Source organism: Poromitra crassiceps (genome assembly GCF_964638095.1).
Source record: "Poromitra crassiceps genome assembly, chromosome: 17".
In the NCBI taxonomy this organism is placed as follows: Eukaryota; Metazoa; Chordata; class Actinopteri; order Beryciformes; family Melamphaidae; genus Poromitra; species Poromitra crassiceps.
The window spans coordinates 34,866,021-34,878,520 of NC_139635.1; the positions used below are offsets into that span (position 1 = coordinate 34,866,021).

At 46.5% G+C, this 12,500-nt stretch overlaps 1 protein-coding gene across 1 annotated transcript in view; it reads right to left on the minus strand.

Moving 5' to 3' along the window:
- Positions 1 to 12,500, minus strand: part of nfatc4 (nuclear factor of activated T cells 4) — a gene marked incomplete at its 5' end in the record, with an annotated part of 22,848 nt that overhangs the window by 7,833 nt on the left and 2,515 nt on the right. Inside the window, 7 exons of the mRNA XM_083653326.1 lie at positions 555 to 742; positions 954 to 1,055; positions 2,603 to 2,703; positions 3,923 to 4,085; positions 5,779 to 5,954; positions 6,769 to 7,272; positions 11,522 to 11,682. Of these exons, the coding sequence (XP_083509452.1) occupies positions 555 to 742; positions 954 to 1,055; positions 2,603 to 2,703; positions 3,923 to 4,085; positions 5,779 to 5,954; positions 6,769 to 7,272; positions 11,522 to 11,682 (1,395 nt within the window). The remainder of the gene's footprint in view (positions 1 to 554; positions 743 to 953; positions 1,056 to 2,602; positions 2,704 to 3,922; positions 4,086 to 5,778; positions 5,955 to 6,768; positions 7,273 to 11,521; positions 11,683 to 12,500) is intronic.

Genomic DNA, 12,500 nt, shown 5'->3' on the forward strand with positions numbered 1-12,500 from the left:
GAGGGGGGAGAGAGAGAGGGGAGAGAGAGAGAGAGAGGGGGGAGAGAGAGAGAGAGAGAGAGCAGGAGAGAGAGAGAAAGGGAGAGGTGAGGAGAGAGATGGAGGAGAGAGAGAGAGAGAGAGGAGAGAGAGAGAGAGGGGAGAGAGAGAGAGAGAGAGAGAGAGAGGAGAGAGAGAGGAGAGAGAGAGGGGAGAGAGAGAAAGGGAGAGGTGAGGCGAGAGATGGAGGAGAGAGAGGAGAGAGGGAGACAGAGGACGGGGAGAGAGAGTGGGGAGAGGTACAGCAAAGTCAATTTAACTGTTAGTTCATTTAAGTGTAAAAATCAATACTACACCCACTCATGTTTATATAAGTTCACACCCATTCAGTTCAGAGTTCATTTCATACTTTTGTTCTTCAGACTTTTGATAGTTTTGAAGTTGAACAGCTGGCCCACATCAGCTCTATTACTGGTCAAGTCTCAAAGCAACAAGACAAGTCTCGAAACAACATTTGTCAATTCTAAATAACTCACTGAAAAGTCAGTGCTTAATATCGCCGGACAGCCACTCACAGCATTCGATGGGCAGGGAGGCGACCTGCAGAGCCAGCACCCGGCCGGGCGGGGCGACGGGCGGCGCCAGAGGGAGGTGGGTGCGAAACACCAAGCGCACCCGCGTGTTCTTCCTCCCCACGTCCGTCTCTCCTTTCCTCAGCTCGATGTCCGAGTTCCTCAGCTTCAGAATCCCAGCGCAGTCGATGCTGAAACGCACACATTTGTTTGAACTTTTAGTTATCCAAGGAAGGTCTGCCGAACATGCACCCACTTAATGCAGTTACATACTTTCGTTTATTCACTTTCCCGGCTATTGTTTCCTAGCTGGTGCTGTGATCATTAGCCTGTTTAGCCTAACATGTAGGCTATAATCCTCTTGTCTGGGTGAAGAGAGGAAGCCTGTGTGTCTCTACTCACAGTGCGGTCATGTTGGTCTCGGGGTTGAGGGGGATGTCCAGCAGTTTGGTCCCGGCCTGGACGCTCTCCTGGCTAGAGGTGCCCACCATCTTCCCTGTCACCCTGCCGGGGAGAAATAACTATTAGACAGCCCAAAATATACAGTTTGTACTGTGTTCAATCCTATGAAGCAACAATGTAGGGTGACTGAATAGGAGAGAGATCACAAGAAAACAATAACTATAATGAGAACATAAGAATACAAAAATGTGATGACACTACTGCCACCAGTGTGACTATTATGACCACCACTACTATTACTATTACTACTACTACTACTAATAATAAAAACACTTTTAATAACAAAGCGGTATAGGTAAGAAGTCACAGACAACATGTTGGCAACTAGCAATTTATCATTGTAATTGCAGCTGGGATTATACTACTTGTGAGATATACTGTATATTCATAGCTTTCAAGGGGCGTTACGTACTGCCGGGAACGCCCACCTGGCGGTCAAAAAAAAACTTGTTCATTCCACTGCCGCCGAGTCACTAGTTTCTCACGCTGTGTTTGTTCAGCCAAATGCCAGATACCTGTTGTGCTATCGGTTGCACTAACCGACGAGGAGACACGCCTGGCTTGTGCTTTTACAGAATGCCGTCGGAGAAAGAAAACTCAGACAGGAGGAGGTTGTGGATTTGTGCGATTAGACGTGGTTCAGTCGCTGGGGAGGGCAAATGGCTACCATCAAAGTACACACGTCTTTGCGGCCAACATTTCATCAAAGGTAAGCTCAAGTAACGTTAACGGGGTATTTTAATCATTATTGTAACGTTACTTGAGCTTACCTTTGAGGAAATGTTGGCCGCAAAGACGTGTGTACAAACGGCTGAACAAACACTGCGTGAGAAACTAGTCGACTTGGCTGGCAGCGAATGAACAAGTTTGTTTTTTGACCGTCAGGTGGGCGTTCCCGGCAGCACGTAACGCCCCTTGAAAGCTATGAATAGAGTGCAGAATTTAACTGTACACCGACAAGGACAAGTGCAAACAATTTGTGAATAAAAAAAAAAAATTCAGATGACTGAATTACAATCAATTAATCAAAGATAGTGATACAAGGAGTTGCGCACAGTTCATACAATACATTTAGGCATAACCACGTATCTTTGTTCATTATGCCACCTAAGTAAACTGGTCAGTTTGGATATTTGAAGTGCATTTACCTTTAAATGTTACCTTTCGTGCATTTAACGGATGCTTTTATCCAGAGTAATCTTGACTAGACTGCAAAACTATAAGAAGCTAATTCCCAGTTGATCAACATTTGAGGGAAACAGCAGTGAGATATGCTATGGTTAAAGCCACAGCGGCCAGACAATAGATTTGTCCCCACTAATATATGTAATTGACCTTTTTCACAGTGGCCATTTTGTGTCTAAAAGGCAGGAAGTAATACAGGTGCAAGCAGAACATTAATGAGGGTTTCCAACTTCCAATCCATTTAGGTGTTCCATTGCTGGGGCCCTCATGAATGTTTTGCTTGCACATGTGTTCCTTCCTGCCTTTTAGACACAACATGGCTGCTGTGCAAAAGGCGGACGTGTCCCTTGAAATATGTGAGTATGCAGGGTATGCAGGGTTTTGACAGAAGTGCAGCACAGTACCTGTGGATCTGATAGAAGGGGTGGGGCCTGATGGATCGGTCGTCAGCTGTTCCAACAAACACCTGTAGGGAGAGAGGCTTCCTGTCTGTGTAGCCACACAGCTGCAGACAAGAAACAAATGATAACTGGTGAAGCCAGCCGAGCAGCAGCGGGTCTCAACATGTGCGCTGGGATTTTGCTACAATGTTACAAAAAGCAAACATCAAACAAATTACTTCATTTACTTAATAGGAAACTACATTTACTAAAATACGCATAGTTTATTTAACAGACTGAACTTCTTATCTTCTAACTTAACCTTTTTCAAGATATCGTGCAGAGCAACAAACAAACAATCAAACCCTGAGGTTGTTGTAGTCTGTCTTTTGTTTGTAGTAAGGAGCTCACTGATGTGGAGCTGCAGAGAAGACCTTGTTTAGACCGTGACGAAGACAAAATGCATGGGTGGTATTTATCTTTGGCAAGTTATGTCATAAGAACGGCTTTTTACTGGGACAGAAGTTGGTGGTTTACTGAGACTTTTACTAACCACTTCAGTCTGACATGGACATCTTTACGTTGTTTGTTTGTTGCTCTGCATGAATATTTTGAACGACCCATTCTGAAGAGCAAATGCTGTGTTTTGCTGTGGACAACGCAGGTAGCACTCATACATTTCATTTTCATGTTGCACATGTAGCAAGATTTTTCTATGAACTACATCCGGTTTATCAGCCTAAGTCAGAGTGGGGCTGCAACAGAGAAGAGTGTCTCCACTAAACCAAACATCAACATGAGACCTTTTGCCTTGTCGTTTAAAGTGTACAGTGGCTCAAACTTTGTCAAGTCAAGGACGCTTAAACTGACACAAATTAGACCATGGACCCCCATTCGATCAGATTTTTGCTTTTCAATGTTTTATTACAGAAAGTGTATGGAACCCATGACCAGAATAGTGATACATTCTGTCATTGTGTTACTAGGGTTGAATTATAGTGAAAATGAATTATTCCACTTTTTGCTGGGGACCCCGGGAACCCCCTCGAGGACCCCTTGGGGTCCCCGGACCCCACTTTGAGAACTAATACCATAAACTTGAAAGCATCAGAGAGCACCCGGGTTGGTAAACATGAGCGCTGTGTGCAGTTTCCTGACATCAAGTTACAGTCGCTTCCATCTGGACCCACTATCGTACAAAGATGCCTAGTGTTGCTTTAAGAAATTAGCTTTGCCTTGATTTTAATATTCTGCCCAAATCCGTTTGGTCACCAAAATGTTGAAAATATTGGCCCACAGCTGACTTGAATGTGACAGCTACTTAAATCCTCAGGGTTGGGTTACCTTGACGACAGGATGCCCTGCTGGTGCAGCCTTCACGGCCCCCCTGCTCCCCTCCGTCTCATAGTGGGCTCTGTGGTGTGGGCGGGGCTGCACCTCGATGCGCAGCTCGTATTGGTCAAACTGGGACGGCAGCGGCCAATCAAGCGGTGGAAGGGCGTTAGACCTGAAAGTGTGTTGGGTCAGTTAGATTGATTGGTTGATTGGTTGGTTGGTTGGTTGGTTTTACTCGCAGTGAAAGATGGGGGGGGGGGACTACAATGACTGCATCCTAATTGTCTCTTTCGCTTAGGAAGCTAGGACGGAGCTGGAAATGCTGGAAAGGTGCTTCAATGCTTCCCTTTAGCATACGACAGTGGACCACCCTTTACGAAAGGAGATAATGCCATAAAGCAATGCTTGACCTTCTTTATAAGTTCCTTGTCTGTCAATCAAGGCTAATGCTGAAGTTGAACAATTCATGAATTTTCTGTAACGTATGTTTTGTCTGGAAGTTTGTCTCAGAGCGATTTCCCGTGCGAGGCGATTTCAATCGCAGAATCACAGCCAATGAGTGACGGCATGAATCAGAGTGCGTCTTTGTCAATGACGTGTAACGGCAGATGTAGCATTCAGTAGCATTAGCATTCAGTCTCTCCGGAGCATAGTCCGGAGCAAGCTATGGCTATACAGGCAAAGAGCGTTCATGACTGACTGATGGAGGTCACATGGAGGCTGGGTTTACCCAGGCTACCACCTACCTACACTTTGAGAACCACTGATCTAGTTTTTCAGTATTAATCTGAAATTGCGCGAACATTTTGCAATTGCAATTGATTTTTATTTTTTTTAATTCAAGCACTTTCAGACCCGTGGCAACAGCAACCCTGAATACCATGTTGAAAGGCTGCAGTTTTCAGAGCCAGAAATTACATCACTAGTCTCGTTTCAGATCTTCATCTGGAACAAATACTTTTGTTTTGTTTTTTAATGAAAGACAACCACAGTGACAGATTGAAAACATATTGCCTGGTGCATTGTAACACAGTATTAGCTAATGTTGGTGAGGTTTCAATCCCTTTCTTATGAGCAAATAATACTATACACATACATGGGAGGGTGGCCTTAACTTTTCATTTCACGTTTCATGCCAAGATATGTGTGTGTGTGTGTGTGTGTGTGTGTGTGTGTGTGTGTGTGTGTGTGTGTGTGTGTGTGTGTGTGTGTGTGTGTGTGTGTATATATATATATACATACATATATATATATAGGACGAGTCAGCGTGACGTCACTTGCCACCCAGAAATGCGGAACCCCGCGGCAGTTATTCGTATGAGTTGTGCCAAACAAACGTTAATATCTCAAAAACTATACATCACATAACTAGCTGACATCATCATACCACCGTACTCTTACACAGTGATCTCTCAAAACAGATCCTTTATAACAAACATCAGGTGATCAGCTTTCTCAAAGATAGATATATGTAGTAGCCTGGTTAAAACCATGATCCGTGAACTCACATTCTGTTTCGTTTGTTTCGTTCATCCCGCAGAATGAAAGAGAATGTAAGTCCACGTGACTGGATGGTTTACCAGGCTGTAGTAGATGCAGTGAACAATTGATTAACCCCTGCACTTCTGAAAAATGTTTTTAGGGTGCTGGCAAGATAAGCAAAAACCAGACATCAAGTCTATAAAAAGTTCCTTTATTTTACATGAGATAAAAAGCTTGGGGAACGTTAGAAAACTTAAAATGGTTTGCTTTAACCTCATGTAAAATAAAGCAACTTTTTTCTAGAGACTGATGTGCAGCAAGACTCAATAGTTTGCAGCAGTGGATATACTGTACTGTACGTAGCATTTTGTATGTGTGCTTGCCTGAACAGAGGGCTGTGGGCGCTGGCTCGGGTCCGGCCCCAGCCCAGAGCGGGGGGCACAGACAGGTAGTCCATGCCCAGGGAGGGGTGCTCTCTCCTGAGCTGCTGGGTCTCAGGCAGCGGGCAGGGGGAGCCGTGGCCTGGAGCCGCCTCCTGATCCACCTCCCTGGAAGACAACTGGAGGACAAAAACACATGAAGCTCTCGTGGGGGTTCAGTTAGGAAGACTATCATCTTGAATTCACTTCTCATTCCATCCTGTCCTTCACATCATTCAGGCATGCTCACACAATACCCTGTCACCTCCCGGGGGCGTCAATCGAGTCATCAGCTGTCCTCAACTATCCAATAAGAAAGTGACACATCTTCACACACCTCCATTGTAAGCCAATCATATTGATGCTCTCTTTTTAAATACTATGTTTCTCTCTATCCATTTCAGCCTGTCATCTCTATCATCGCACAGCCCTCCACCTCCCCATCTCTGCCCAGTTTTCACAGATCCATCAGCTTCATCAGTCTCAGGAGAGTCTTCAGTCCCCACCACCACCCGTGTCTAGATGCTACAGGGGGATTTATCTTGCTGCTGCAATCTCAATATCTCCCTGTAGTGTCAGCGCCAAAAACAATTCTGTCAATGAAACAGCAAAGTTTGTGTTCAGCAAGATAATCTTTACAATGAGGACTACTTTTATGACTTTTGAAGCGTTTTCTGAAAAGCACAAAAAAAAAATTATGCTTCAAAATTATTTATTTCAAATTTTATTTCATGGGAAAATAATTGTTGCTATCCGCAGTGGAAGTGGTCCATAGTCGTACTTGGTCTGAACCCCTATATCCTATACTGCACTATTATGTATTATATACTAGACCAAACTATATCAAAGTTAAAGACTGCATCCTCGTTATGATCATGTGAAATGTGAAAAAATGAAATAGCTAGTAAATCACTTCTTGCAGCAAGTACCCACAAACCAATGCAGCCTCTTCACCTGTTCCAATGATGTCTTCCTGGTTTTCTGAGGGATGCTGAGCTCACAACCGCTGGGCGGAGCTTGTGACTGAGGGGCGGAGTCACCGCCCTCAAGGCTGTGGAGCTCCTCTGAGTAGCTGCCCCTCCGTGAGATGCACGGGGAGGCCAGGGGTGAGTTCCTGCGCTTCTTCCCCCCCGGGGAGGTCGGCCTGGAAGACGGCGAGAGCCCGAAGTTGCCGGCAGCCTCGTTCAGCTCGTCCTCCTCCACTAGCAGCGAATCGCAGCTTGAGGCGGGGCTGAGCCAGCCGCGGGAGGAGGGGCTGGAGGCGGGGCTGGGGCTGAGGGAGCCGGGGCCTCCGTCGCGGTAGGTGAAGGGGTCCAGCAGGGGGAGGTAGAGACGCTCGCGGTCCCAGCCGCCGCCACAGCCGCCCGTGTCCCAGTAGCTGGAGCTGGCCGTGTCATCTTCAGGGGAGATGGTGGTGATCTGGATGCTGGGACACTCGACCACACGAGACTCTGAGACCTGGAGGGAAGGAAGGAGGGAGAGAGAGAGAGAGAGAGAGAGAGAGAGAGAGAGAGGGAGAGAGAGAGAGAGAGAGAGACTGACTTCAGTTTCTTTTTTTAATAAAGTTTTTTCCCCCGGATTCCCGTGATACATGCTTCCTCCGATACATGTGCATGCCGTTCATACCGTTCATTTTCTTTGGTCTGAACCGTAGTGGAAAAGTTACCTGTTGCATTTTTGTATGTGGGTTCATTTTGGTCCACATTGCCAAATTACCAGGGAACCAGGGCTTGTAAACAAAAGTCGCATGGACCCAGAAGAGGCTTGTTTATTGGACAGAGTTTTGGTCAGCTGTCATCCTGCCAGGTTAGAGAGTTTGGCAGCAGAGGGCGAGTCCAAACAAATCTCATTCCACTTCCTGTCACTTTAGCTAAACTTGTCTGCTCTCTTTGCCGTAATTCACCTTCTCTGGAGTTCATACCAGTTAAAGGATAAGTTCACCCCAAAATGAAAATTCAGTTACTATCTATCTAGTCAGTCTTATCTACTAACGTGCGTACGCACGCGCGCACGCACGTACACCCGCCCTCTTTTTAGCCATGAAATGAAGCGAGAATGGCTGTTGCTGCTGTAGCCGGCTACAGTGAAGATGTCAGCTAAAAACAGGGACAGGGTGTAAATGACATATTTTCAAGTCAACTTGGCATCTCAGGGCTCCTGAGGCCAGGTGAGCAGTATGGAGCTATTTTAGTTGTTGTTTTTTCTCATGCTTTTATTTTACATTTGAAAGTTGGTCACCATCCACTTCAATTGTAGGACTAAAAAAAACATCACCCGTCCTTCCATCAGCATCTGGATGTCTGCCCACCACCTCAAGCTCAACCTTGGTAAGACAGAGCTACTCTTCCTCCCAGGAAAAGACTGCCCTCTCGCAGATCTCTCCATCTCCATTGACAACACCACTGTACTTCCCTCCCAAACAGCTAAGAACCTTGGGGTGATCCTTGACAACCAGCTGTCTTGCTCTGCCAACATAGCTGCTACAGCACGCTCCTGTAGGTTCTCTCTCTACAACATCTGCAAAATCCGTCCCTTTCTCACAAGAGAAGCGACTCAACTCCTGGTCCAGTCTCTTGTCTCCTCCCGCCTGGACTACTGCAACGTGCTCCTGGCCGGCCTACCTGCCACCGACATCCGACCGCTTCAGCTCATTCAGAACGCTGCAGCCCGTCTGGTATTCAACCAACCCAAATTCTCTCACGTCACTCCCCTCTTCCAGGAGCTCCACTGGCTTCCCATCTCGGCCCGCATCAAATTCAAGACACTGGTACTGGCCTACAGGGCAGTACACCAGTCAGCTCCCCTGTACCTGCAATCCATGGTCAGGTTCCAAACCTCTCAGCGCTCCCTTCGCTCCTCCACCAGTGCAGGTCGCCTCGCCCCTCCTTCGCTACGGGGGCTCAAAAGTCGCTCATCCCGATCTCGACTCTTCTCATCCCTGGCACCTCAATGGTGGAACGAGCTTCCACCTTCGGTCAGGACTGCTGAATCACTGCCGATCTTTCGGAAAAGACTAAAGACACACCTTTTCAGGCTCCATCTGGGCCCTTCTTGAACTAACTTCGTTCTCTCTCTTTCCTTATATATATATAAAAAAAAAACAAAAAAAAAAACAACCTTGTACCACTAACCTAAACTTGTACCACTGTTCCTTCAGAAGTTGTAGTTGTCATAGACTGTGCTCCATAGTTGATTGCTCTATTGCTGACAAAGAATGTGTTATTGTAAGTCGCTTTGGATAAAAGCGTCTGCCAAATGACGTAATGTAATGTAATGTAGCATGGGGGTGAGTAGATAATGACTGAATTTTCATTTTTGGGTGAACGTATCCTTCAAGAACACATGAAGAAAGAGCAGAATATGAGCATCAGTCCAGACTGTGTTTTGCCCTCGGCTCATTTTGTTCTTCTAGGCTTTCCAAAACTGAGGAACTGCTGGCTATCAGAGCTGTCTTCTTACAGTATACCCATAAAACCTTGTGTTCTGGGTTGTTTCCTGTAGCTGGTTCGGATTACCTTCTTATTCCTTACGAACCACACCACAGTTCTCTTGGAAGAGGACTGAGAGTGGATTTTCAAGTGTGTTATTTGGGGTTCAAATGCCATTGAGATCTATCAAGACTGATAAGGACTATTTTGCTCTTCAGTTTTCCTCAATTCTCTAATGCAGTGATTCCCAAAGTGTGGGCCGCAGAACACTGGTGGGCCATGAAGGGACTGCAGGTGGGCCGTGAGATGCATACATGTACCTGCTGCCAACACTCCCGAATTTCAGCGGAGTCAAATGGATGCAGCTGGCTGAGTTTTAAAGGCAGAGTGAAGTTCCTGGTATCACCTTGAGATAACTATTATGATTTGGCACTATATAAATATACAATTGATTGGTTGATTGATTGATTGATTGATTGATTGATTGATTGATTGATTGATTGATATGAGAAGACCTAAGGCATCCATGATTGGTACCAACCATGTCATGCTAACTTGTCGGCAAGGGGGCTAAATAACACTCCCAAGTTAGGCAAAATTTTAACAACGGAAAACCTATTTCAAAGGGGTCCCTTGACCTCTTACCTCAAGATATCTGAATGAAAATGGGTTCTATTGGTACCCACGAGTCTCCCCTTTCCAGATGAGGTAGCGTTTTTCACAGCCTTGGGAGGTATGCATTGACATAAAAACGTATTTAATTTTCAATTTTGTAATTAAGTTTGAAATTATCATGAAATCTTTATGATTAAATATTTGAATTAAAAAAGTAATCAGAACCAATAAAACAGAGCAATGGGATTTAAACTATGTGTAACAGTCATGTCAATGTCTGTCCATGGAGACATTTGTGTAAATAGCATTAATATCTTGTTGATTGATTTTTTAACGCCCTGTTGTTGCTCATCACAGTTTGTCTCAATACATATCTCATCTGTATTATGCACACAAATAGGCCTCCATCTGTGGGAAGAAAATGTTGGCCATCACGCTTTTGGGTATTTTGCCAAATTGTTTAGATGTGAATGGATTGCTAATTTGCGCTGCATTGCGATATGCCCATGTTCACATGTTCTGTTTATGAAATACAAACTATATCAAAATACATCATCTCATGTGTTGATCAGAGTTGTGATTAAAGGGTTGGGTGGGCCCGGGAAGATTTTCAGATTTCAAAATGGGCCCCCGGTTTGGGAATGGCTGCTCTGATGTCTCACCTGTATGGAGCGTGATGTCTCGCCTCTACGGAGCGTGATATCTCACCTGTACGGAGCGTGATATCTCACCTGTACGGAGCGTCTCACCTGTACGGAGCGTGATGTCTCACCTGTACGGAGCATCTCACCTGTACGGAGCATCTCACCTGTACGGAGCATCTCACCTGTACGGAGCGTGATGTCTCACCTGTACGGAGCGTCTCACCTCTACGGAGCGTGATATCTCACCTGTACGGAGCATCTCACCTGTACGGAGCGTGATATCTCACCTGCACGGAGCGTCTCACCTGTACGGAGCGTGATATCTCACCTGTATGGAGCGTGATGTCTCACCTGTACGGAGCGTGATATCTCACCTGTACGGAGCGTGATGTCTCACCTGTACAGAGCGTGATATCTCACCTGTACAGAGCGTGATATCTCACCTGTACGGAGCGTGATATCTCACCTGTACGGAGCGTGATATCTCACCTGTACGGAGCGTGGTATCTCACCTGTACAGAGCGTGATATCTCACCTGTACGGAGCGTGATGTCTCACCTGTACGGAGCGTGATGTCTCACCTGTACGGAGCGTGATATCTCACCTGTACGGAGCGTGATATCTCACCTGTACGGAGCGTGATATCTCACCTGTACAGAGCGTGATGTCTCACCTGTACGGAGCGTGGTATCTCACCTGTACAGAGCGTGATATCTCACCTGTATACAGAGCGTGGTATCTCACCTGTACGGAGCGTGATATCTCACCTGTACGGAGCGTGATATCTCACCTGTACAGAGCGTGATGTCTCACCTGTACAGAGCGTGATGTCTCACCTGTACAGAGCGTGATATCTCACCTGTACGGAGCGTGATATCTCACCTGTACGGAGCGTGATATCTCACCTGTACGGAGCGTGATATCTCACCTGTACGGAGCGTGATATCTCACCTGTACGGAGCGTGATATCTCACCTGTACGGAGCGTGATGTCTCACCTGTACAGAGCGTGATGTCTCACCTGTACGGAGCGTGCCGGCAGGCTCTCGTAGGTCCCGCTGAACTCCCTCACCAGGGCCCGTCGGGGGGGCGGAGAGTGCATCCCAGCCCGCTGATTGGCTGAGGATGGTGGGCTGGGGATGCTGATTGACTGGCCTGCATGAGTGCCAGCCAGGTGGTTGTCTGTAAACAACAGGACAAATTATCAGTTGGAGTGTGAGTAAAGATACCAAACACTATTACCAAATAAACAATGGGAGGTACACAAGGAAACAGTAATATTGCTATATTTTTCATTCTTTCCATAGATTGATTTGTTCTGTTTTTAACCAGTGCAGGACACATATTGAACACACTTTTCTACATGTATAGAGTTGGTGGTTTATGAACAAAAGTGGGTCTTGCTTGCTGTTATTGTGTAACATGAAGCCCGATAAAGACTCATAATCAAACGTTTACTGTTCATTTTCCTAAAATGCAGCTTTAAATGTGAATTCGCATTCACTCTGTTGCTAAATATGTCTCCGTATGAATATGATGCTGTTATTTTCTCTACTTATTATTTTATTCTTCTTAACATTCTCAAGAGAACTTATTTGGAGTTTGCCAAATGACTGTCCAAGACACGACCCCTCCAGGCACCACAGCCTTTCCCGCAGCATGGTGTGGCAGGCCGACCCCTCCAGGTACCACAGCCTTTCCCCAGCGTGGTGTGGCAGGCCGACCCCTCCAGGCACCACAGCCTTTCCGCAGCATGGTGTGGCAGGCCGACCCCTCCAGGTACCACAGCCTTTCCCCAGCGTGGTGTGGCAGGCCAACCCCTCCAGGCACCACAGCCTTTCCCCAGCATGGTGTGGCAGGCCGACCCCTCCAGGTACCACAGCCTTTCCCCAGCGTGGTGTGGCAGGCCAACCCCTCCAGGCACCACAGCCTTTCCCCAGCATGGTGTGGCAGGCCGACCCCTCCAGGTACCACAGCCTTTCCCCAGCGTGGTGTGGCAG